Source organism: Orcinus orca, chromosome 11, assembly GCF_937001465.1.
Source record: "Orcinus orca chromosome 11, mOrcOrc1.1, whole genome shotgun sequence".
NCBI lineage: Eukaryota > Metazoa > Chordata > Mammalia > Artiodactyla > Delphinidae > Orcinus > Orcinus orca.
The window spans coordinates 17,859,751-17,885,080 of NC_064569.1; the positions used below are offsets into that span (position 1 = coordinate 17,859,751).

General features: G+C 42.2%; 1 protein-coding gene across 4 annotated transcripts in view; it reads right to left on the reverse strand.

Annotated features, from left to right (window-relative positions):
• The window catches only part of ST8SIA1 (ST8 alpha-N-acetyl-neuraminide alpha-2,8-sialyltransferase 1), a 155,748-nt gene extending 130,893 nt beyond the window's left edge, over positions 1-24,855 (reverse strand). For 2 of the 4 annotated variants that reach the window (XM_033430251.2, XM_033430250.2), the window contains exon 1: positions 24,128-24,802. In XM_033430251.2, the coding sequence (XP_033286142.1) occupies positions 24,128-24,363 (236 nt within the window). In that variant the 5' untranslated portion in view covers positions 24,364-24,802. Of the gene's footprint in view, positions 1-24,127 lie in introns of all 4 variants that reach the window. The other 2 variants (XM_004270924.3, XM_049694229.1) reach the window with 2 other exon arrangements.
• Positions 24,856-25,330: the final 475 nt, after the last annotated feature.

Consider the following 25,330-nt stretch of genomic DNA (forward strand, 5'->3'; position numbering starts at 1 on the left):
GCTGCAGGATACAAAATTAATGCACAGAAATCTCTTGCATTCCTATACGCTAATGATGAACAATCTGAAAGAGAAATTATGGAAACACTCCCATGTACCACTGCAACAAAAAGAATAAAATACCTAGGAATAAACCTACCTAGGGAGACAAAAGACCTGTATGCAGAAAACTATACGACACTGATGAAAGAAATTAAAGATGATACCAACAGATGGAGAGATATACCATGTTCTTGGATTGGAAGAATCAATATTGTGAAAATGACTATACTACCCAAAGCAATCCATAGATTCAATGCAATCCCTATCAAATTACCAATGGCATTTTTTACAGAACTAGAACAAATCATCTTAAAATTTGTATGGAGACACAAAGGACCCCAACTAACCAAAGCAGTCTTGAGGGAAAAAATCGGAGCTGGAGGAATCAGACTCCCTGACTTCAGACTATACTACAAAGCTACAGTAATCAAGACAATACGGTACTTGCACAAAAACAGACACTTAGATCAAAGGAACAAGATAGAAAGCCCAGAGATAAACCCACGCACCTACTGTCAACTAATCTATGACAAAGGAGGCACAGATATACAATGGAGAAAAGACAGTCTCTTCAATAAGTGGTGCTGGGAAAACTGGACAGCTACATGTAAAAGAATGAAATTAGAACACTCCCTAACACCATACACAAAAATAAACTGAAAATGGATCCAAGACCTAAATGTAAGACAGGACACTATAAAACTCTTAGAGGAAAACATAGGAAGAATACTGTTTGACATAAATCACAGCAAGATCTTTTTTGATCCACCTCCTAGAGTAATGGAAATAAAAACAAAAATAAACAAATGGGACCTAATGAAACTTCAAAACCTTTGCACAGCAGAGGAGACCATAAACAAGAAACCCTCAGAATGGGAGAAAATATTTGCAAATGAATCAATGGACAAAGGATTAATCTCCAAAATATATAAACAGCTCATGCAGCTCAATATTAAAGAAACAAACAACCCAATCCCAAAATGGGCAGAAGACCTAGACATTTCTCCAGAGAAGACATACAGATGGCCAAGAAGCACATGAAAAGCTGCTCAACATCACTAATTATTAGAGAAATGCAAATCAAAACTACAATGAGGTATCACCTCACACCAGTAGAATGGACATCATCAGAAAATCTACAAACAACAAATGCTGGAGAGGGTGTGGAAAAAAGGGAACCCTCTTGCATTGTTGGTGGGAATGTAAATTGATACAGCCACTATGGAGAACAGTATGGAGGTTCCTTAAAAAACTAAAAATAGAATTACCATATGATCCAGCAATCCCACTACTGGGCATATACCCCGAGCAAACAATAATTCAAAAAGATACATGTACCACAATGTTCACTGCAGCACTGTTTACAATAGCCAGGTCATGGAAGCAACCTAAATGCCCATCGACAGACAAATGGATAAAGAACTTGTGGTACATATATACAATGGAATATTACTCAGCCATAAAAAGGAATGAAATTGAGTCATTTGTTGAGATGTGGATGGATCTAGAGACTGTCATACAGAGTGAAGTAAGTCAGAAAGAGAAAAATAAATATCGTATATTATTGCATGTATGTGGAACCTAGAAAAATGGTACAGATGAACTGGTTTGTAAGGCCAAAGTTGAGACACAGATGTAGAGAACAAACGTATGGACACCAAGGGGGGAAAACCGCGGTGGGGTGGGGATGGTGGTGTGCTGAATTAGGCAATTGGGATTGACATGTATACACTGATGTGTATAAAATTGATGACTAATAAGAACCTGCTGTATAAACAAACAAACAAACAAACAACAACTAATACTAAACTTTCTTTGGGTTATTTGTATGGAAATATGTTAATAAAAATGTTTCAGACATTACATGAAATTTCTAAAAATCTTATATGTTCTGGTATAATGTTATAAGTCTTAATTCTAGTTATTACTTTAAAATATATATCTCAGGAATAATTAAAAGAAAATACCAAATGAAAATATCTTGGGCTGCAGGATTCATGACACAAAGGTTCAAAAGCCATAAAAGAAAAAACTGATGAAGTTGATTGCCTGATTATTCTTTAAGTCTTTACAGAAAAAAAAAACTTTTACCTATTTCTTTTTTTGCAAAAGGTAGACTTTTATTACAGCAGATTTTAAAACCTTTTTAAAACATTAACATAAGCAAAGTCAAAAAGAAAAAATGACCACCTCAAGAAGAAAGTAGGCAAAATACATGAAGTACCCTTCCCTGGAAAGGAAATCCTCAGGAATAAATTTAAAAAATTTTTAAAAAACAGTAAAATGAAGCTCAGTCTCACTAGTCATTAAAATTATAATTTTTCACCCACATATCGCAAAATGTTTTAAAGTTAATACTATTCAGTTTTGGACAGACCAACAGTCTCCTTTTAGTCACAAAACAGATGACTTCCATTGGAAGATAATTTGTAAATATCAATCTGTCTAAAATCAAATGTGTTGCTTCATGACCCTGAAATTTTCAGTTTAAGAAGCTATCCTGTGGAGATAATTGCAGAAGCAGAAACCTCTATTTCCAGGATGTTTGTTAAGGCAGTTTTGGTTTAAAAAACAAAGGAAAAAACTCACCATGGTCAATTCTAAAATGCAATTTTATATTCTCTCCATCTTTTTTGTTTAATGAGATAGTACTGCTTTGTGCTACACACACTAAATGAGGTATCTACTGACAGATATGTTGTGAGTAGGAAAAGACGGATGTTGTTAAGAATACTTTTTATGTGATTTGATAATTACTTGATAAATGTTAGCTATTTATTACTACATTAACAAATTACTCCAAAACTCAGCAGTTTCAAACAACAAAGACATACTTCTCACACAGTTTCTGAGGGTCAGGAGTGTCTGAACTGGATTGGTCTGGCTCAGGGTCTCAGATGAACTTGCAGTCAAGCTGTTGGCTACTGTCACCTAAAGCTGGAGGATCCACTTCCTAGCTCACTTCTGTGGTTGTCAGGGGCCTTGGTTCCTCACTGGCTGTTGACAAAGCACCTTGGTTCCTTGCCATGTGTCCTTTACCACTTTCTTACCTCAGTTCCATGAACTGCCCAAGTTCCTTATAACATGGCATCTGGTTTCTCCCAGAGCAAGTGACCCAGTGGAGAGAGAAAAAGAACACCCAAAATGAAAGCCATCGTCTTTATAACTTAATCTCTGAAATGATATAACATCACTCCTGCAGTAATTGATTCTATTCTAGAAGTGAGTCACTAAACCCAGCCTACACTCAAACGGAGGGGATGGCACATGAATACCAGGAGGTGGGGACCATTGGGGGCCATCTTAGAAGCCATCACTATACTATAAATATATATATATATATATATGGAGTATGTCTAGATGTTTATATAGATATGGATAAAAACACTTATAAAGTAGGGGGATTGTATCAATACATCCAGTTTGTTTGAAATAGTTCTATTTTATTGCTGCTGCCTTGGAGTAATGATAGTATTTTACTTCAAGTATCCCAGTTTGAATACTAAATTATACTCTGAATAGAAGAAACATCTGAAAGGATACACATCAAAACATTAACACTGTTTACCTCTTAGAGGGAATGAAATTGAGAAGACTTCTATGTTTGCTTAATACACACTTGTAAGTTTTAACTTTTACACTAAAAATGCATTACCTTGATGAAGACTTTTCAAGAAACAGAAATTACACATTAGATCTCTATATGATCTTTTGGAATAACTCAAAATATTATCACATGGCTTCCATTTCAGGCACAGAGACTGACGCCGAAAGAAAAGCCTCTGGGGATTTCAGCTATGGAGAGAAGAGAGAGAATAACTTCCCTTTTCAGGTGACACAGGAAAGGTCACCATGCAGTTAGCTGTTCCACTCTGGTTTCTCGCAGTTTTACAGACTTCAGTCTCCTGATACCCCACAGTTGGTATCATTTCTTAGCATCCATCTCGCAGGTATAAATGAGAATTAAGAAAGTGTGTTACGACAGCTAGATAGGAGAGGGAAAAAAAACAAACAACCCTAAAGCTAAGCCCCTGGGGTGAATAAGAGATGTAAGGCAGAGACAGAAAGGATGGAGACACCTTCCCACTGACTTGAACCCAAGATCTTTGCTTGATTTGCAGGATCTTTGAGGGGTGGGTGGTAAAAACAGCCTTGGATACTTGGATAACTAAAAATACAGCAAGTGTTAATTCACCTTCACAGACTGAAATTTTACCATTTGAGATTCTTTCCTTTGTGTTAAAAAAGGTAGCAGGCTTTAACTTGAAGCCCTGAAAGTCAATGTTGGTCCTACAGCAAAGGGAGCAGTCCACCATAATAAGGAGGCTTAGAGCCCTAGATCCCATGAACCCTAGAGCCGGACAGATTTTTTACTAACTTCATAAGCCTGAGCGAGGTCCGTAAGCTCTCTTTGTTTCAGTTTCTCCATCAGAAAACTGGACTATCTTAGTCTATTCAACAAATGGTGCTGAAACAACTGGACAATACACCTGCAAAAAAATTAATCTAGGCACAAACCTTATACCTTTCACAAAAAATAACTCAAAATGGATCACAAACCTAAATGTAAAATGCAAAACTATAAAACTCCTAGAAGATAGCACAGGAGAAAACACAGATGACCCTGGATATGGCAATGATGTTTTACATACAACACCAAAGGCACAATCCATGAAAGAAATAACTGATAGACATTATCAACTAATTGACTGGACTCCATTAAAATTAAAAATTTCTGCTCTGTGAAAGACAATGTCAAGAGAATGAGAAGATAAGCCACAGACTGGGAGGAAATATCTGCAAAGACACAGTTGATAAAGGACTATTGTCCAAAATATACCAAGAACTCTTAAAACTCAACAATAAGAAAATAATAACCCAACTTTTAACTAAAAAAAATAAAAATAAAAATCAACTCATAGATACAGAGAACTGATTGGTGTTTGCCAAAGGCTGGGGGGTGGAGGTGGGTCAAATGGGTGAACGTGGTCAAAAGGTACAAATGCCCAGTTTTAAAATAAATAAGGCCTGGGGATGTAAGGGACAGCATGGTGACTACAGTTAGTAATACTGTATTGTACATCTGAAAGTTGCTAAGAGAGTAGAGCTTAAAAGTTCTCATCACAAGAAAAAAATCTTTGTCACTATGTATGGTGTTGGGTGTTAACTAGACTTACTGTGGTGATCATTTCACAATATACATAAATATTGAATCATTATTTTATATACTTAAAACTAATATAATGGTATATGTCAATTAGATTGCACGTTAAAAAAAATGGGCCAAAGACCTTAACAGACACCTCAGCAGATGGCAAATAAGCATATGAAAAGATGCTCTACATCATGTCATAGGGGAAATGCAAATCAAAACGACAAATGAGATATCATTACACACCTATTAGAATGGCCAAAATCTGGAACACGGACAACACCAAATGCTGGTGAGGATGTGGAGCAACAGGAACTCTCATTCATGGCTGATGGGAATGCAGAACGGTGCAGCCACCTTGTAAGATAATTTGGTAGTTTCTTACGAAACTAAACATGCTCTTACCATACAATCCAGCAATCACACTCCTTAGTATTTAATCCCTGAAAGTTTAAAACCTATGTCCACATAAAAAACCTGCATGCACATGTTTACAGCAGTTTTACTCATAACTGCCAAAACTCAGAAGCAACCACGATGTCCTTCAATAGGTGAATGGATAAACTGTGGTAGATTCTCACAACGGACTATTACTCAGTGCTAAAAAGAAATGAGCTATCAAGCTGTGAAAAGACATGGAGGAACCTTAAATGCATATTACTAAGGGAAACAAGCCAATCTGAAAAGGCTATATACTGTAGGATTCCACCTATAGGACATTCTGGGAAAGGCAGAACTATGGATTCAGTAAAGGATCAGCGGTTGCCAGGGTTAGGGAAAAGGGCAGGGATGAACAGGCAGAGGATTTTAAGGGTACTGAAAACACGTTGTATAACACTATAATGATGGATATGTGCGATTATACATTTATTCAAACCCATAGGATGTACAACACCAAGAGTGAACCCTAATAAGATAAACTATGGACTTTGGGTAATTATGTCAAGGTAGGTTCATCAATTGCAACAAATGTACCACTCTAGGGGGCGATGTTGACAATGAGGGAGGCTCTGCATATGTGTGGGGCAGAGGGTATATAGGAAATCTCTGTAACCTTCCTCTCCGTTTTGCTGTGAACCTAAAACTGCTCTTAAAAATAAAGTCTTAAAAAAGGCACAGGGAGGCAGAGGTACGGTGAGGGGCCTAACCGGCCCTTGGGAGCTTTTAAGGAGGAAGACGGGAAACATGAGCTAAGGAATGAGGGTGGCCTCCGGAAGCTGAGGACGGCGTTCAGTTGGCAGCCAGCAAAGAAACGGTGACCTCCATCCTTCAGCCACACGGGAGTGAATGCTGCCAACAACACGGATGAGGAAAGAAACGGACCCTCCCCTAGAACCTCCAGAAAGGGATGCAGCCTGCAGACACTTTGATTTCAGCCCACTGAGATGAAGCCCACGTTAGACTTCTATTCTGCAGAAATGTGAAATAATACAGTTGTGTTGTTTGGGGGTGGGGAAGGACTATCTTACAAAACTCCTGTGATGATGGTAACATCCATCAGAGTATTTAAAAGAGGATCTGACACATAGTAAGCATTCATTAAATGCTAGCTCTCAGAACCACCTACAACCTAAGCGGCCTTAGGCAAATAATTACTCACAGCCTGTTTCTTTATAAAATAAGGATAATAATATCTCCCTCACAGAGCACTTGTGAATGTTAAATCATAACACGGCGTAAAGTGCTTAAAACAGGGCTTGGCATATGGCAGACACAAAATAAATAACTATACTACTAAAAATATCATCATTATTGTTTGAAAAATGGAGCTGATGTTAAAATCCAGGGTTAGATGGATATATTGCACATGGAGACCATCTAGCACAGTGCTTGCAGGTAACTGGTGCTCAATAAATGCTAATTAAATATAAACTTAATTTTCCGTATTGCATCTCTATTTTCAAAATGTAAAGAACATTTTTCAGAATGCTTAAAAGTTATAAATCCTGAAATCTGATATGCCAGGAGCAATCTTCTGGCTTCTCCACAGGTCCTTTCCTTTTGTAACAGGATTTTCAGTGGGATTATATGCTGGAATTACGGTTGAAGTCCAAAGTTGGAGACAAAGATGCTAAGTACATCATATTCTGAGTTGAGAGAGGCACTGGATATGCGGTCAGTCCCCCAGGAGGGCTTGAGGGAGGTTCATTAGCAATCGAGACCCCACCACCACTACTATCCCCCAATCATGGTCATAAAAAGAGAAAACTGGTGGGGGGGAATAAATTAGGAGTTTGGGATTAACATATACACACTACTATATATAAAATAGATAACCAACAAGGACCTGTACTTGTTGTATACTGTGTACTGTATAGCAGTACAGTATTCGATATTTTATAATGACCTATAAGGGAAAAGAATCTGAAAAAAGAATATATATATATATGTATATATACAAGGACCTGTACTTGTTGTATACTGTGTACTGTATAGCAGTACAGTATTCGATATTTTATAATGACCTATAAGGGAAAAGAATCTGAAAAAAGAATATATATATATATGTATATATAACTGAATCACTTTGCTGTGCACCTGAAACTAACACAACATTGTAAATCAACTATACTTCAAGAAAAAAAAGAGGGCTTCCCTGGTGGCGCAGTGGTTGAGAGTCCGCCTGCCGATGCAGGGGACATGGGTTCATGCCCCGGTCCGGGAAGATCCCACATGCTGCGGAGCGGCTGGGCCCATGAGCCATGGCCACTGAGCCTGCGCGTCCAAAGCCTGTGCTCTGCAACGGGAGAAGCCACAACAGTGAGAGGCCCGCGTACCGCGAAAAAAAAAAACAAAAAAACAAAAAGAAAAAAACGAGAGAGAGAGAAAACTGGGAGCTGGAGAAGTCTGTTGAGGAGTGGGGATTCTCCCCTTCCCCAAAGAAGAGGGAGAACCCAACAGAATTAAGACTGGGGGTACCTGGCCAGCAGGGTATCCTTCCATATGGTTGGCTTAAGGCACCACCCTTGTCGGTCTGTCCCCCAAGCTTCCTAAGTGGAAAGAAAAGGAAATGAGAATGAATCAGCAGTAGGAAAGTGACCCTAAATGATGAGGCAACAGTTGCAGACACTCATGGTAAACCCCCAAAATGGGGTTGTGGGGAGTATGGATGACTTTTGGGGATGTAAGACCTTGATCACCTGCTCAAGATGAAAGTGAACTGACTCAGTTGAGCATTTCACTGATCCTAGGGCCCATAGGGATCCTTTAAGAAACAGTGCACAATGACAGTCTTAGAAGGATACAAAAACTCTTCCAGGGGATAAGTATAACAAAATATGAGGCTTTTTTTCTTACATCTGGGAACTGTGGTCATAGCCCCAAATTGAGACCAATATGTGCTAAGTACCCCATCTTTTAAGTTCAGAAAGCTGCCAGAAGTTGGAGCCAGCCACCTCTCTGCAAGTCTTCTAAGTGGTGGTACGCGACCCGAGGAACAGTCCCCCACCACCATACAGCTGATCCATACTAAGAAGGCCTGGGAGGAATGAGCATCCCCGGGAGTGCCCTGTTTTTGCCGCGATGCTATTGCTTCTCCATCCTGCGGAGAGAGGAGACAGTGCTCTCCCGCCCTGCCAACTAGGGAAGAAGGGGGATGGGGGAAGTTCCAAAAGAACCCACTTATAAAAGCGCTGAGGGTCTGCATTAAAGAGAAACAGTTATTGAATCCTCTGGTGCTTTGCTGTGCTGGCCCTGCACTGTCTGGGAAGAAGAAACAGACGTGGAAAGAGATGGTGAGGCTGAGGCGATGGGCAGTGAAATTCCCTTTGGTGAGGCAAGGACAGCATCTTTCCTCCACCTGAGAAGGCTGTCCAGCAGGCCAAGGAACTAGGACAATTTGCTCTTAGGAAATGTGGGCAGGCTGTCAGGGTTCACCTGAGAAGCAGTAGTCACCAAGGGAAAGACTGTGAATGATCTCCTTCCTCCCTGCCCAGTGGGGAAGGAGCAGGCGCCCTTCACACTTCCAGCCCAGGTGCTGGAGATGCATGCGGGGTCACACACGAGAGTTTTCACTGTGCTTTAAAATCAACACAACTGAGCTAAGTACCAAGATAAGACTATCCCAATAATCAAGGTGGAGGTAAATCGATAAAATCTGGCCAAGTTGGTCACAGACCCATTAGTATCAATAAAGGGGAGTAAGGGGTGAGGGTCAGGAGGTAGGTTTGACAAGGCATAGTTGGAGCAGTTACCAGGAAGAAATAAAATGACTGCATTTTTACCCCAAAATTGAGGCTCCCCAATTCCCGGTGGATGCGTCCTATTTCCCGCCTCTCTGCTTCCTGTTGAGCTCCCTCTCACTATGGCAGCCTGGCTGGGGGAGTGCAGAGCAGTAGCTCACCAAGTGAGAGATCCCCCTCCAAACCGGGCTGGCTTCTCCATCTCTTTTATTCCACTGGTAATTGAGTTTTGCTTTCCCCCAAGGACTCATGTATCTTTTAGCAATGCTTTAAAGGGCTTTTTCTCTCTAATATCTCACATATTGCACAGGTTACCCAGAGTCGAAAGATATTATACCACTGAGCTGCGTGGAGTCCCCGTGCAGGCCAAAACCTCAATGGACCAAAGGAGGGACCTGGGCCCTCTCTGGACTCCACCAAATACAGACACACACAGCTCAGTTCTGAAAGTGAAGGTCAACCTGTGCTTGGTTTTCCTCCATAAAAAGGAGCTGAGAGGCTTTTTGGAGCACATAACTGTTCCTATAAATACTGTGTGCTTCTATGTTCTCTGCAGGAAGGCCCGTGTCCTCCTGGCTACCCGCTTTATTCCCAGGGCCTAGCAACAGTGTCTGGCACATAGAAGGCACTGAAGAGATATTTGCTGAATGAAGGAATGAGTGGAGGAGGGAATGAATGAATTGGGAGTGAATATTTATGGCATGGAGTCTTAATATTAGGCAACAAAAGAAACTACCCCTGAAAGGTATTCCAACAGCTGTGGACAGGCCTTTCAGATAATCCAGTGTCTTTATTCAGACAACAAATACTCCTTAAACACTTAGTAATAAGACTGTGATGAGGGATCTAAAACAGACAAAAACAAGACTGAATCTTTGACCCTAAAGCACCAAAGCAACAGTATGTATAAGCTGCTTCAAACAGCTACAAGGGGAGAAGGACATAGGAAGAAATGACATAGGCCAATGTCAACACAATCACCAACACCCAACCTCCAAAAACCCAACCCAACAAAATATCATCATGGGATTTTTGTGCCTTTTTATTGCACCTTCACCCCCCACTCAGTGGGTACAATCTGTTCCAGAGTCAAGTTCAAGAGTTTTAATTTCAGTAAACAGGAAAAAGACTCTTAACAGAGTCAGAAAACACAATTTTTAAATTTAAGACAGTTGTAGTTTTCCTTGAAATCTCTACCTTATAGTGAAGCATAGTTCATTTTCCCTTTTAAATTACAGTTTTATTTAATTGCTTAAGTCCTGGGAAAATGATGCAAATGGTTCCATAAAGGCACTGTTTTTTTTTAAAAACTGAAGTATAGTTGATTTATGATCTTGTGTTAGTTTCAGGTGTACAGCAAAGTGATTCAGATATATATAAATATATAGATATATTCTTTTTCAGATTCTTTTCCATTATAGGTTATTACAAGATATTGAATATAGTTCCCTGTGCTGTACAATAAGTTCTTGTTGGTTATCTATTTTACACACAGTAGCATGCATCTGTTAATCCCATACTCCTAATTTATCCCTCCTCCCACCTTCCCCCTTTGGTAACCATAAGTTTGTTTTCTATGTCTGTGAGTCCATTTGCTTGAAAATACGAAAACTCTAACTGAAAAAGATACATGAACCCCAATGTTCACAGTAGCACTATTTACACTACCCAAGATGTGGAAGCAAACTAAGTGCCCATCGACAGATGACCGGATAAAGAAGATGTGGCACATATATACAGGAATATTACTTAGCCATAAAAAGGATGAAACATTGCCATTTTCAGCAACATGGATGGACCCAGAGATTATCATACTAAGTGAAGTCACACAGAGAAAGACAAATATTATATCACTTATCTAGGGAATCTGAAAAAAATAACCCAAATGAACTTATTTACAAAATAAGACACTGCCTTTTTTTTTTTTTTTTTTTGCGGTACGCGGGCCTCTCACTGCTGTGGCCTCTCCCGCTGCGGAGCACAGGCTCCGGACGCGCAGGCTCAGCAGCCATGGCTCACGGGCCCAGCCGCTCTGCGGCATGTGGGATCTTCCCAGACCGGGGCACGAACCCGTGTCCCCTGCATCGGCAGGCGGACTCCCAACCACTGCGCCACCAGGGAAGCCCGGCACTGCCTTTTAAATGTAGATGACAGACCATGCTAATGGGGAAGATAACCGTCACAGATAAAGGTACATGTTACATAGCACTAAGTAAATTCCTCATAGCTAGGTCTCTGAAATTGAGGGGAGACTGCCACTGTACATATCCAGTTTTATGGGAATCTTTCTTAGTTGTTTTGGCTTCTTGACCAATTTCATCATTTAATGCTAACAATCATTGTATGTCTGACTATTTACGCAACCGCTATCTGCACTGCAATGGAGGAAACCTCAAATCTGCCCTCAGCCAAAGTCAAAGATTTTCTATGAACAACCAAAGAAACCTGTTATAAAGAACTGATGGTGGGGAAAAAAAAACCATCAAGAAACTACTTTTGGAAATTTATACTAAGAAAATAAACGGACAAATGCTTAAGATGTATACACAAGTATGTTCATAAAAGCATTATTTCTAAAGGTAAGAAACTGCAACGTGAATATCCAATAACAGTGGATTACTTAAATAAATTATTAACTATCCTGAAAAAGGAAAATCTTATAGCCATTAAAAAGCGATGATGTACAGCAAGATCATTTTTGACCCACCTCCTAGAGAAGTGGAAATAAAAACAAAAATAAACAAATGGGACCTAATGAAACTTAAAACCTTTTGCACAGCAAAGGAAACCATAAACAAGGCGAAAAGACCACCCTCAGAATGGGAGAAAATATTTGCAAATGAAGCAACTGATAAAGGATTAATCTCCAAAATTTACAAACAGCTCATGCAGCTCAATATCAAAAAACAAACAACCCAATCCCAAAATGGGCAGATGACCTAAATAGACATTTCTCCAAAGAAGATATACAGATTGCCAACAACACATGAAAGGATGCTCAACATCACTAATCATTAGAGAAATGCAAATCAAAACTACAATGAGGTATCACCTCACACCAGTCAGAATGGCCATCATCAAAAAACCTACAAACAATAAATGCTGGAGAGGGTATGGAGAAAAGGGAACCCTCTTGCACTGTTGGTGGGAACGTAACTTGATACAGCCACTATGGAGAACAGCATGGAGGTTCCTTAAAAAACTAAAAATAGAACTACCAAACAACCCAGCAATCCCACTACTGGGAATATACCCTGAGAAAACCATAATTCAAAGAGAGTCATGTACCACAATGTTCATTGCAGCTCTATTTACAATAGCCAGGACATGGAAGCAACCTAAGTGTCCATCAACAGATGAATGGATAAAGAAGATGTGGCACATATATACAATGGAACATTACTCAGCCATAAAAAGAAACAAAATTGAGCTATTTGTAGTGAGGTGGATAGACCTAAAGTCTGTCATACAGAGTGAAGTAAGTCAGAAAGAGAAAGACAAATACCGTGTGCTAACACATATGGAATTTAAGGAAAAAAATGTCATGAAGAACCTAGGAGTAAGACAGGAATAAAGACACAGACCTACTAGAGAATGGACTTGAGGATATGGGGAGGGGGAAGGGTAAGCTGTGTCAAAGCGAGAGAGAGGCATGGACATATATACACTACCAAACGTAAGGTAGATAGCTAGTGGGAAGCAGCCACATAGCACAGGGAGATCAGCTCGGTGCTTGGTGACCACCTAGAGGGCTGGGATAGGGAGGGTGGGAGGGAGGGAGATGCAAGAGGGAAGAGATATGGGGATATATGTATATGTATAGCTGATTCACTTTGTTTTAAAGCAGAAACTAACACACCATTGTAAAGCAATTATACTCCAATAAAGACGTTAAAAAAAAGCGATGATGTAGATCTACATATATTGTTACTACAAAAATATTCACGACATACTGTCAAATTCATTATATACAAACACGGAGGCATTGAATGGTCTGGAAGAATACATACCAAAATATTAGCAATGTTTCTCTCTGGGTGAATAAATGTCAGTCACTTTTACAAATGAAAACAGTATTGGTCTTATATTAAATGCCAACTTTGAGAAAAGAACTCTTTAAAGAAGCTCTTTGATTTCTCTTATTCAGTATTTGCCAAATATTGGGTTGGCCAAAAAGTGCCTTCGGTTTTTAAGTAAAAATAAAAGACACATTTTTTCATTTTCACCAAGAACTTCTTTGAACAACGTATTCACCCTTTTGCTCCACTACCTTCTGCCATTTTTTAGGCAACTTCATAATTCCATCTTCCCAAAACTTTTTATCTTTTTGAGCAAAGAACTGTTCCAGGTGCCTTTTACAATCTTCCAGGGAATTGAACTTTGTTCCATTAAGGGAATTTTGTAAAGACTGAAATAAATGGAAATCCGAAGGTGCAATGTCTGGTGAATACAGTGGGTGAATCAGAACTTTCCAGCCAAGCTGTAACAGTTTTTGCCTGGTCATCAAAGAAACATGCAGTCTTGCATTATCCTGATGGAAGATTATGAGTTTTCTGTTGACTAATTCTGGACGCTTTTCATGGAGTGCTGCTTTCAGTTGGTCTAACTGGAAGCAGTACTTGTTGGAATGAATCATTTGGTTTTCCGGAAGCAGCTCATGATAGAGGACTCCATTCCAATCCTACCATATACACATCACCACCTTCTTTGGATGAAGACCAGCCTTAGGTGTGGTTGGTGGTGGTTCATATCGCTTGCCCCACGATCTCTTCCCTTTCAGATTATTGTACAGTATCCATTTTTCATCGCCCGTCACAATGTTTTAAAAACGGAATAATTTCATTGCATTTAAGTAGAGGATCGCAGGCAGAAATATGGTCAAAAAGGTTTCTTCTGCTTAACTTATGTGGAACCCAAACATCAAAGCAATGAACATAACCAAGCTGGTGCAAATGATTTTCAGCGCTTGAGCTGGGTATTCTGAGTATGCCAGCTATCTCCCATGTGGTGTAACGTTGACGGTTCTCAATTAATGTCTCGATTTGATCACTATCAACTTCAACTGGTGCACCCGATCGTGGAGCATCGTCCCATGAGAAATCTCCAGCACGAAACCCCGCAAACCACTTAAGACACGTTCAATCAGTCACAGCACCTTCTCCATGCACGGCACAAATCTTTTTTTGCGTTTCGGTTGGATTTTTACCTTTCTTGAAATAATGAAGCATAATATGCCGGAAGTGTTGCTTTTTTTCTTCCATTTTCAGTATTAAAATGGCTACACAAAAATTCACCAGTTTTTATAAGTCTTTTTTAAAATGCATGCTGATATGACAGCTGTCATATACAATCTAATAAAATTGCTTTGAATGAGGTTAAAGGCAACTAAGTGCTACTAGAGCCATCTTATGGGAAAAAACGAATGAACCTTTTGGCCAACATATCTTTTCAATATCCTTTTTAAGGATCCTTTTGAAGAAAGTAATTTGTTCCAATGGGGTAACATTTTTTTTTTAAAAAAGAAACTCATGGTAAATAATTTTTTTTCCAAAATGAAAATCATAAATCTATTTTATCACAAGCTTGTAAGTTAAAAATTAATTATATGAGAAAATGTTAAAGCTATAATGTTGAATGATTAAAAAGGATATAAAACTAAATACACAAAATACATAAAATTTAGTAATAATACACATGCAAACAAATACACAAAAAGAAACAGTTACAATGAGCACTTCTGAGGAGCGGAATTATGAGTGATATTTTTTTTCTCCTTTTTCCTACATTTAAAATTTTCCTATAATAGGTATCTATTACTTCCAAAATCAGACAAATAATAAACACTATATATTTTTTAAATAAGCGTGAGGGACATAAAATCACGTACATATTTGTTTTATCAATAATTGAAACAAGCACTTTGTTCAAAACAAGCCCTTTCTCATCACACTCACTTGGAAATAAATCTCTGGTTTTTGGTCTGTTACTCAAGCCCTGAATAATGGAGACCGTGGAACTCTGAATTCATTTCAGCTTCCTTCTGGCACCTAATTAAAGGAGTGGCACAACTCTTATGGCTTTGGCAGCTTCCCTCTCATGCAGTGCCATTGCTAGGAGACGGTCCAACAGAAAGGGGGAAAATCGGTTGCTTCGAAACTCAGCATGATTATCTAAAACAAACTCTCACCCTTGGAACACAGAACTCAGTTTCTTATCGACTCAACTAATGACACTAGACTCGACAATAAATTCTATAAAATCATGAACCATGTCTAACTTTCATCACTGTATCCCAGCACCTAACTGGCATACAAGAGGCATTTACTAAATGTAGATACATGAATGACTGACTGAATGAATGAATGAATGGGTGATTTATGACTGGGGTCTGCTCTCTTCCTTAAAATTCTGCTGGCCATTTTACAGCATCCTTAGTACTAACACTGTGGAGGAAGAAGTGTGTCATAAGGTCACATTTCATTGTCATACATTCCATTACTAAAAGTGCAATAATAGGCATAGGATGTGTCCCAGGAAGCAGCTTTTCTCATCATTATGGCTTAATAATTAGCAATTATTCAGCACCTAATCCTCCCAAGGTAAGAAATGCCACCCATAGCTAAGGCTCAGAAAAGCCAGGTAAATTTTTCAAGGTCACGAAGTTAATAAATGACAGAACCCGTATTAACACCTGATTCTATGGGGCCCTGAAGTCCAGGCTCTTCCTAGGTGGGAACAATCATCTTGTCATCTCACCAATCCAGCCTGAGAATGACGATGGCTTGCACACTAATCATCTCCCTTAATCATCATCATAAACCTAGGAAGTGAGTTGGCATATTATACCATGTTTCAGATGACAAAACAAAGGAACAGAGAGGTTAAGCAGCTTGCCCAAGGTCACAGAGCTCCCAAAAGAGCCAAAATAGAATGAAAAGCTAGAAAGTATTTGACTAGAAATCTATCAACTTCACCATAAGGGACTGCATTAATGATACACAGTCAGCATCACTTCCGAAATGATTCACAACTACGATGAGAAAAAACAAGCTTTGAGAAAAAAGCTTGCTTTACTGAGTTGCTGCCTAGGCATTTTACAGTATGATAACCCTGCTCACACCCAGAGTCCGGACATTTTGCTGAGGACTCGCATTTAGGACGCCCGCCCTAAGTTCCCTCTTTGCTTTTCCCCAGGCACCTTTTAAAATAACAACTTAGAGTTAAGCCAACAAAAAGTTCCAGACCTCTGCCCCAACCACCTTATAAGTAATAGGCGTTTGTTACCTTACTTCCTGTCTCCCACTCTTGAGCTCCTGGCCTGGGACAGAGGGTGCCCCTCCCCAAACTCACTGTTCCCCCTTGCTTCTGGGATCTGTAAGTAACAAATCCTAGACTCCACTTCTTTTGTATGAGTGTATTAAAACCGAGTCTTCAATCAATACGACCACGGGTTTGACCTCCCCAAAGTGGACACTGGACGCTGAGGGAGGTACCTATCCCCACAGTGGGGAGCTTGGGTCTCCTGATTCAGCATGTTTTTAGTTTGATATAACAGCTCTGGCTTCCTAACAGAACTTTGTCAAAAGACAAAGTGGCCATACTCTACACTAACATATGTAATTATTCAGTTGATCCAACTAGCTGCCTTAACACTCCTCTACAAAACAAAGTCAAATAGGCTCCCACATGGTAAAAAAAAAAAAAAAAAAAAAAAAAAAAAAAACCCTACTGGCAAGGCAGAAGACAAAAGTGCAAATTAACAAACAGATAAAATATATGTTCTCTCCTCCTATCCTTTTCCCTGGACAAACAGACCTGTATAACAATCTGGAATGCCTGATTCAAACTGAGGCTTCTCAAATTCCAGCAAGTTTGGTACTAGAACATGGCAACGCAGAAAGAGCCACCCCTCCCCATGTGTACACGTGAAATCCACCCAATCCCACACCCAATTTCCTCTCACTGCCTCCCATTCTCGCAAAGAGCTGTTCCTTGGCCAACCCTTGGGCCTAGGAGTGCACACAGCAGTGGGACAAGCCACCCCCAGGAGGAGGAATTGGGGGAACACTACATAAAGGCAGGCAGGCTACGGAGTGGGCTTGAGTCATCTGGGCTGGGAAGTCCAGGGTCTACAAAGGCCCCATTGAGCCTTGCCTGATTGACAAGGGGTGAGACCAGAGGAGGAGCAAAGTGAGCTCCCCCCTAAAACACAGGACACAAAGCATGGGCTTCTCTTGCCAAGGTCTAAGGGGGGGGGGGCACTGATCAGCTCACACACAAGCTTTCAATAGAAACTTATCATAAATCTCTCCAAATGCATCCCCTCTCCCTACCCTTCCCTAGAACCAAGACCTGGCCATCTATCAAAGTCAATTCATTCACTCCTCTTCCAGTCATCAAAGCATTTACAGTTTGTCGTTTCCAAATGTAGCTGTTAATGGCATGATATTTTCTGGGTGTTTTAAATCCTGTCAATTGGACTGATTTTGTTTCTCTAAAGCAGTGATTCTCAACCAGCAGCTACTTTGCCCCCTGGGAGATATATCTGGGGACATATATGGTTGTTTCATTCTGTGGATGGTCACTGGACAAAGGCCATGGGTGTTGCTGAATACTCTACAATGTACAGGACAACCCTTCACAACAAAGAATTATCCAGCCCAGGATGTCAGTGGTGCTGAGGTGAGGAGACTCTGTCCTAGAGTAGGAACTCTTGGAGAGGATGCCATTTACTCCTTCGGTCCCCAAACAGCCAAGCAGAGTGCTGGACCTCGATAAGTCCTTGCTGGCTCACTAGCTAACTGGTCCCACTCCATTCTAAAACGTGCAGTCACGCAGTAACTCAACAAAAATGAGTGTGCCAGGAACCACAGCTCAGCTCCGGGGATGCAAATATGAATGAGTCGGCATGAAAGGCAGACAAGTAAACCGGTACTTTTAACACAGCTTGAGAAATGCACCTGTCATTACCAGCTATTTCTATATTTACCTGTTTATTATGTCTCCCCTCGTTAGCCTATAAATTGCAAGAAAGTAAGGGTTTTGTTAAGTTCACTGTTATGGTTCCAGCCCCTTTTACGATAATAGTGGTAGATACAGTAGTAGATATTTTGGATCAATGAAAAAATGAAATAACATGCACAAGGCTTTTTTTTTTTTTTTTTTCCCTGAAGGAGGAGATTCTAACACATCCTGGGGAGGAAGGAAGGAAAGCTGCCTTGAGGAAAGCTAATGCGGATTAAGCACTAATTACGCTTGGCCCTCGGTGTCCCTGAGGGAATGGTTGCAGGACTCCACCCCATCTCCCCACCCTCCCACCCCGCACAGACACCAAAATTCCCGGATGCTCAAGTCCCTTATATAAAATGGCTAGTACAGGATGCCCTCCATATCCGTGGGTTCTGCCTCCGAGGAGTCAACCAACTGCGGATCTCGAATTTCCCTCCTAGGCTAGTTGAATCCGCGGATGCGGAAACCACAGATTCGGAGGGCCGACTCTATGTGCCAGAAACGGTTCTCAGCATTTTCAACGTATTACCTATTCTAATGCTCACAACACTCCTAGAAGAAGCCACATTTTACATACGAGGATATGAAGTCTGATTTTCTCCAGAACACAACAAATAGTGGTAGTAGGGTTTGAGGACAGCTAACTTTGGAAACTTTGTTCTTAACCACTGCAACTGCACTGTGGAGAGATGAGCAAGGATTGACCCCGTGAAGGGCGGGCCCTGTGGCCTTGAAGGAAAAGCATTCGGGCAGAGGGAATGGCGCAAGCAGAGCCAACACAGCCTGGCTTATTTCAGGGACTATTTTCAGGTAACTTATTTCAGGTAACTTTTACCAATACGACTAAAGCATAAGGAGGAACACTGATGAAAGATGATGGTGGAAAAGTAATCATGGCCAGATCATAAGAGACATCAGCAATGCCTCATTTCCCCGAGATGGTCAGGGAATGAGTGTAAGGCTTCGAGTCTAACAGCTGTGGGTGGAAACTCAACCCAATCACTTTGTTAGTGGTTCTCTCTGAACCTCCATTTCCTCAACTGTAAGACAAAGAACATACAAATATGTACTTTATAAAATAGCTGTGGGAACAAACGTAACTAATACAAGCACTAAGAACTGGACCTGGTACGTGTCATGAGTCCAAGCAATGTTAATGACTTACTTTTTTTACTGCATTATTGCTGGTGGAGTTTTTTCACATGTGTAAATCTGCAGCATAATGGTAGCTTATTTTCGTAAGCACCACATTAAACCAGCTTTTTCCTAAACTACTTTTACAGTGAATTCCACAAATTCCCCACTTAACAAACATAAAACTTACATCCCATATACACAGATGGCTGCACCGCTCCCCCTCCCCCCCGCACCCAGCGCCCTTCTGCAGCCACCAGGGCAGCTGTGGAAACACCCGAAGCTTCTGGTAACCACAGATTTAAAATAGGGACAGAAAGGAAGCTACATAAAACTAGAACTGCTTAGAGGAGTGTTTTTCGTTCAGAATTTAGAAAGGGAAAGAGAAACAGGACTACTTAGACTGATGGCCCCCAGCCAGTGAACAGACAGGATGCTCACAGCATTCGGTGTTATCCCCTTTCTCCAGATCCACCAGGAACAGTGATGCGCCACCTCTGCTGATGTCGACACATGGCCAGTGCCCTTGGATACTTGATGTCTGTTCATTTCTCATGAGCTGCACCTTAAGCCCATTCAGAGCTTGTGACCTGGCTCCCCCCTGCCTCCCAGTCTGCTTACTGCTGTGCTCGCTGTGGGCGACTTAAGAACTTTCCCACAGGAAGCACACCAGACCCTTGCCCACCTCCCTGTCTTGGCTGTTGCTGTCCTGTCTGCCTGGAACATCCTTTGCACTCCCCTCTCACTACTCCCCCATCTTACCATCCTTCAAGGCTGAGTACAAATACCACCTCCTCTCCAACTTCCCTCCTTCCCCAGAATCAAGTGCCACGTTCTATGAATCTCCCCAGGCCTCTGTTTGTGGTTCAGTTGTTTAAGGGCCACATATTAAACAGAGGTACGAAGCAAGCATCCTTTTAAATGCTATCTGTATGCTACCATATGATTTTCACTATAAACCTGTAAAAAATGATAACAAACCCCATTTTACAAATGGGGAAGGTGAAGCTCTGAGAGTCGAACTTGCCAATGGTCACACAACTAGAAAGGGAACTCCAACCATGTACTGACAGGTCTCCAATTCCTAAGTTTTTCACTCTGTTGTGCTGCCTCTATTTAACGACCCTATTGCCAGGTGGTTAGTTGATTACATACATATACACTTGTCACAGGGACCAGGGCATAGTCATCTTTGTAAACGCGGATAACAAGGTACCCATACAACGTTCTTAGAAGAATTAAATCAGACAGTACATTTAAAACACTTAGCATAGTGCCATGCACATAACAAGAGCCTAATAATTTGTTGGTTTTGTTGTTGCTACCATGTCAGGTGCCTTGCACATAAACTGTGAACAGGAGTTTATTTCTGAGGAACAACCAAAATGGGGAAGGACCTGACGGAAGAGACAAATGCCACTTTGGTTTGGCATTTCCTTGTACTACTTGATTACTCAATCAGAAGCAGCAAGAGTTTTATAATAATTTTAAGTTTCTATGATAGGGTGAATTGACTTCTTTATCTTTCTTAGACTATGTGGGTGATAGGGAAACTTCCTATTTAGCAAAACCCTTGCAACTTTGTTACTTTCTTGCTGCCCCCACCCCCACCCCAAGCAATCTGTCAAAATTCCCCTCTGAGAAGTCAGCACTTAAGTTCTAAGGTTGGAGAAGAAGAAAATCACAAAAGTAAAAGGAAGCACTGAGGGCAAAACGGAATCTGAAATTCTGATGCTTATAAACCTAGTGAAACACTTTCTTTTGTCCTCACAGGATTTTACAAGACTTTAAACCATCACATTTCCTTAACTCATAGGTTTTTGTCAGTCACGCCCTAGGAGGAGGTAAGCTGTCTCAGGGGAAGCAATCCATGCATCCTGTTTACTGCTATCCCCCAGGGCCTAACTCATACCTGGTACATTGTAGTCACTCATTAAATATGGGCTGACTGACTAGCTGCAATTATTTGTATGTATGTATGTATGAATATACATATATTTATACATATACATACATCATTCCGTGGTTTATGGGTAAGTGTGTATACATCCCCACACGTAAGTGCATATTGTACATTTATGTATGTGTGTTTGTATTTGTGCAGAAGATATTTCAGACTGGCAAACACAAATACCTGTTTGCCAAAGTTGTGTCTCCTTAACACAATAAAGGCCTCTGGCTGACCTAATAGCTAACAATCATACTCTGTTACCCACATACTAACAATCTAGATGTTAAAAAACAATTAAGCATGCAGAGTAAAAAACGATTTTTGACTTAACAAACCATGATACTTTGACTATCTTTTAAAATCCTCAACAAACCATGATACTTTGACTATCTTTTAAAATCCTCATCCCTGTTCATTAGCTTCAGTGGGGAGGCGTGCGGACGGGCGAATTTGAACCACTAATGATTAGCTGCAAATCTGGCAAGTGAAACATTCCAAATTCCTATGGCCTGGTCAAAGGTCCTTATTAAAGTTGTAACGTATATTAACTTATCATTTACACTGTCTAACAATTAGAATGACACCACTGACTAGTTATATGTGCCAGACACTTGGCATCAGTTTTTTTATTTAAACTTTGCACCAACCCTACAAGGTAGATGCTATTATCTCTATCTATACATAAGGAAACTCAGACTCAAAGAGATAGAGTAACTTGCCAAAGATCCTCTGCTGTTTCCGTAGTCATGGCACGGTCAGTCTAAAAATTCAGGATTCTCCTCCAAAGCCCAAACTCTTTTCCATGCGCAATGGTGCCACTCACACAGTCTTACGGACACTAACTTTGAGGGGTATGTGTTTAGGCAGTTTGGGGATTTTCATAAGTATTTCTCTGCACGGAGAGACTAGACCAAACGCCAGCCAAGCACACTGAAGATTACCCCCAGGCTATAGACAACAAGAGGCAAGTGTGTCTCAGAAACAACCAGCCTGGGCTTCTCAGAATGTGAAGCATTTTCCACTCAATTATGTCCTCCAAAAGAAATCTATTCTCTAAAAGAGCTTCATGATTGCTCCTCCTATAAAAAAAAAAATGTACTCTTTCATTGCAAACCAATGGGAAGCTCTTAACTCATTTCCTTACATTACTTGAAATGAAAGTACCTTCTGTCTCTAGAGAAAAGAATGGCTGCACGCTATGCCTTTTGAGTAGAAAAATCAATACCATGAAGGTAAGAGAAAATTAGCTCTTATATACTTTTAAGTGGAGTGGGGTTATTTTTAAACTTAATGATAGCAGAATTCTAAACAGAGAGACAGAAGGAACGTCTTCCCTCGCAGTTTAAAGGCGAATTCAGCTGCCTTTCCCTGCAAGGTTTGGCTATTATCTCTTTGACCTTTCCAAGAGCAGGCCTGAGAAAGGGAAGGAAACCATATGTTTTAAAAGTTTGTTTTTTTAATTTACAGATATTTCTGAACATTTGTAACTAACAGTAGTGAAGTTGGCTCTCACCTGGCCATATACAGCTTGGAAAGATCCTATGCAGGGCAAAGGAAAGCACTCCGTACCCCCTCTGCACCTCCAGACCACAACCATCACAGGAAGCGCCAACCGCAGCATCTTCAGCTGAAGGGACTGAAGGTGAAAGGGGCTCCTGACAGCGGGAGAAGCACCAGGGCGCCCCTTCAGCACGATCAGGAAGGCAGAGAAGAAGCGGAAGCAGCTTTGCCTCACCTCCAATCTCACCGCACAACCCCTGCCAAGAACTCATCTTTAGACCCTTAAACTGAAATTCCCAGAAAAGAAGGGAAACTACAACCTCTGAGTGATGCTCAGAGGTTGATTTCCAACCTGGTTTTGGTTTTTTTGTTTGTTTTCTGATTTCAAGTCCCCACCTAAAGTACATCTCCCAGCCTCCAGAAGGCATCCACTGTAAGCCCAGCAAAAGAGCTGGGAGCTTTAGAGCTTTATGTGACCAAAAGCCCAGCTCCGACCCTGCAAAGGTACATGACCTTGGGGAAGTAACTTCTCCTCTGAAGATTCAGTTTGTGGTTGGTAAGATGGGGATATTAATGTCTGTTATTAGAAAGTCGGTGAAACTCCAGTAAAAATCACTCAGTCCCCGGCTCTTTAGGAGGGCATCAGTAAGTGCCTTGCGTTTGTTATGGGCATACTGCACAGAGCAGCGGGAGCCAGGCTGGATGTCCATGTTTTCACTGCCCATGACTCCCTCATTAGTGACTTATGTTACCAGCCATGCACCAAACCCCAGGAAGACGCCTAGTACCTGCTTCTAGTTCTCTACAGCTTCGAATGTCTGCAGAGCCCGAGATAAATTCTCATTAAGTTAAGGGACAAAGTTAGCCTAGATTCTTCTTCCCACCGGTTATCGGCAAATCGTTGAATACAACTCAGGCTTGGGAAGAAATGCGTACAGACTTTCCACGGCCAAAGCAGGTGTCTGCACATCTCCCGGGGTAAGGGCTGGGGAAGGGCCCCTGACTAATGTCTCCAGGTTGGGAACGACAAAGAAAGGGAATAGGACAAGAAGGACGGGATGAAAGGGCCTCTGCAAGGCGGTCCTCGCTGGTGACCCTGTCCTCGGCGTCCCGGGAAGAAAGGACACGAGCTGGGTGGAGCCGCGAGGGCAGGAGTACCTGAAGACTCTGGCCGCCGTCTGGTTCCTCCTCCACGCCGTGCCTTGTTGCAGCACCCCCTGCACAATCTCCTTCTCGTTGGGCAGTCGGTAGACGGGAAAGATGTAGAGCCAACAGAGGACCACGACGCAGAGGGCACTGGCTCCCACGGGCAGCCGGGTCCGCGGGAACTTCCACGCCAGGACGGCCATGGCCCCTCTGGACGTGTGTCGCCGGGCCCGCCCGCAGGGGCTCATTGCAGCCCCCGGGGCCCAGGGTGGCGGTCGAGGGCCGGAGCCTCAGCACTAGGCTAGGCGCAGGGGCAGCGGAGGATCCCCCCACCGCCGGCCCCCCATGCACACACACCTTTCGCTTTCGTGCTCGCACTCGCACGCACGCTCCTTCGGCGCCCACAGCTTCAAAGGTCGGCGCAAGGATTTTTTCCAATGCAACTTTTTCGAGGATTTCTTTCTAGGGGAAGTGCCCCGGGAGCAAGTCACAAGCTACAGCCATGGTCTCTCCCCCTGAAGAAGGCGGGCGCCGGGGTCTCCGAGAGCGCGGGGAGCGGCGGCGGCGAGTCGCTCCCGCCGGTTCTGCAGCGTTACCGTCGCCCTCGGCGTGGGGCCGGGGAGAGTCTCAGCTCCCTCGCAGACATCTGGTCCGCGACGCCCCCTTCTGAGCGATGCTCCTGCGCCCTTCGCCCCCTCTCCCCGCCTCCCGCGCTACTGCGCTGCCAGGCACCCCCCCCCCCCGCCAGACGCGCTCCCCGCGCCGCGCCAAGTCCCTGGAAATTTCCACGGCGGCCCGGGACCGCTAGCCCGCCCCGGGCTTCTCCGCCTCCCCCGCCAGGACCCCTGCTTCCCACCCCTCCCGGAGAAGAAAAGAACTCGCTTTCATCAGTTAATTCAGCGACGCGCCGCAGCCTTCCGCGGCGCCCGGGACTTCGCAGACAAACGCCCGGGGATTGGTGGAAATCAAGGTCTCCCCTCCCTCCCCCACCCGCGAAATTGCCTCCTTCGACCCGTTCAGATGCGCGACGCTCGGCTGGAGAGCGCGCCCCTCTCTCCCGCCCTGGTCCCCCGGAGACAGAGGCAAACAATACAATAATGAAAATAACCCTCCCCTAAAATGTGTATACACAAATCCCTGAGTGTGGCCGAGACTGGCTGAAAGCCTGACCCTCCGACACGCAGCCGGCGCGCCGGGGCTGTCACCCTGCCGCCG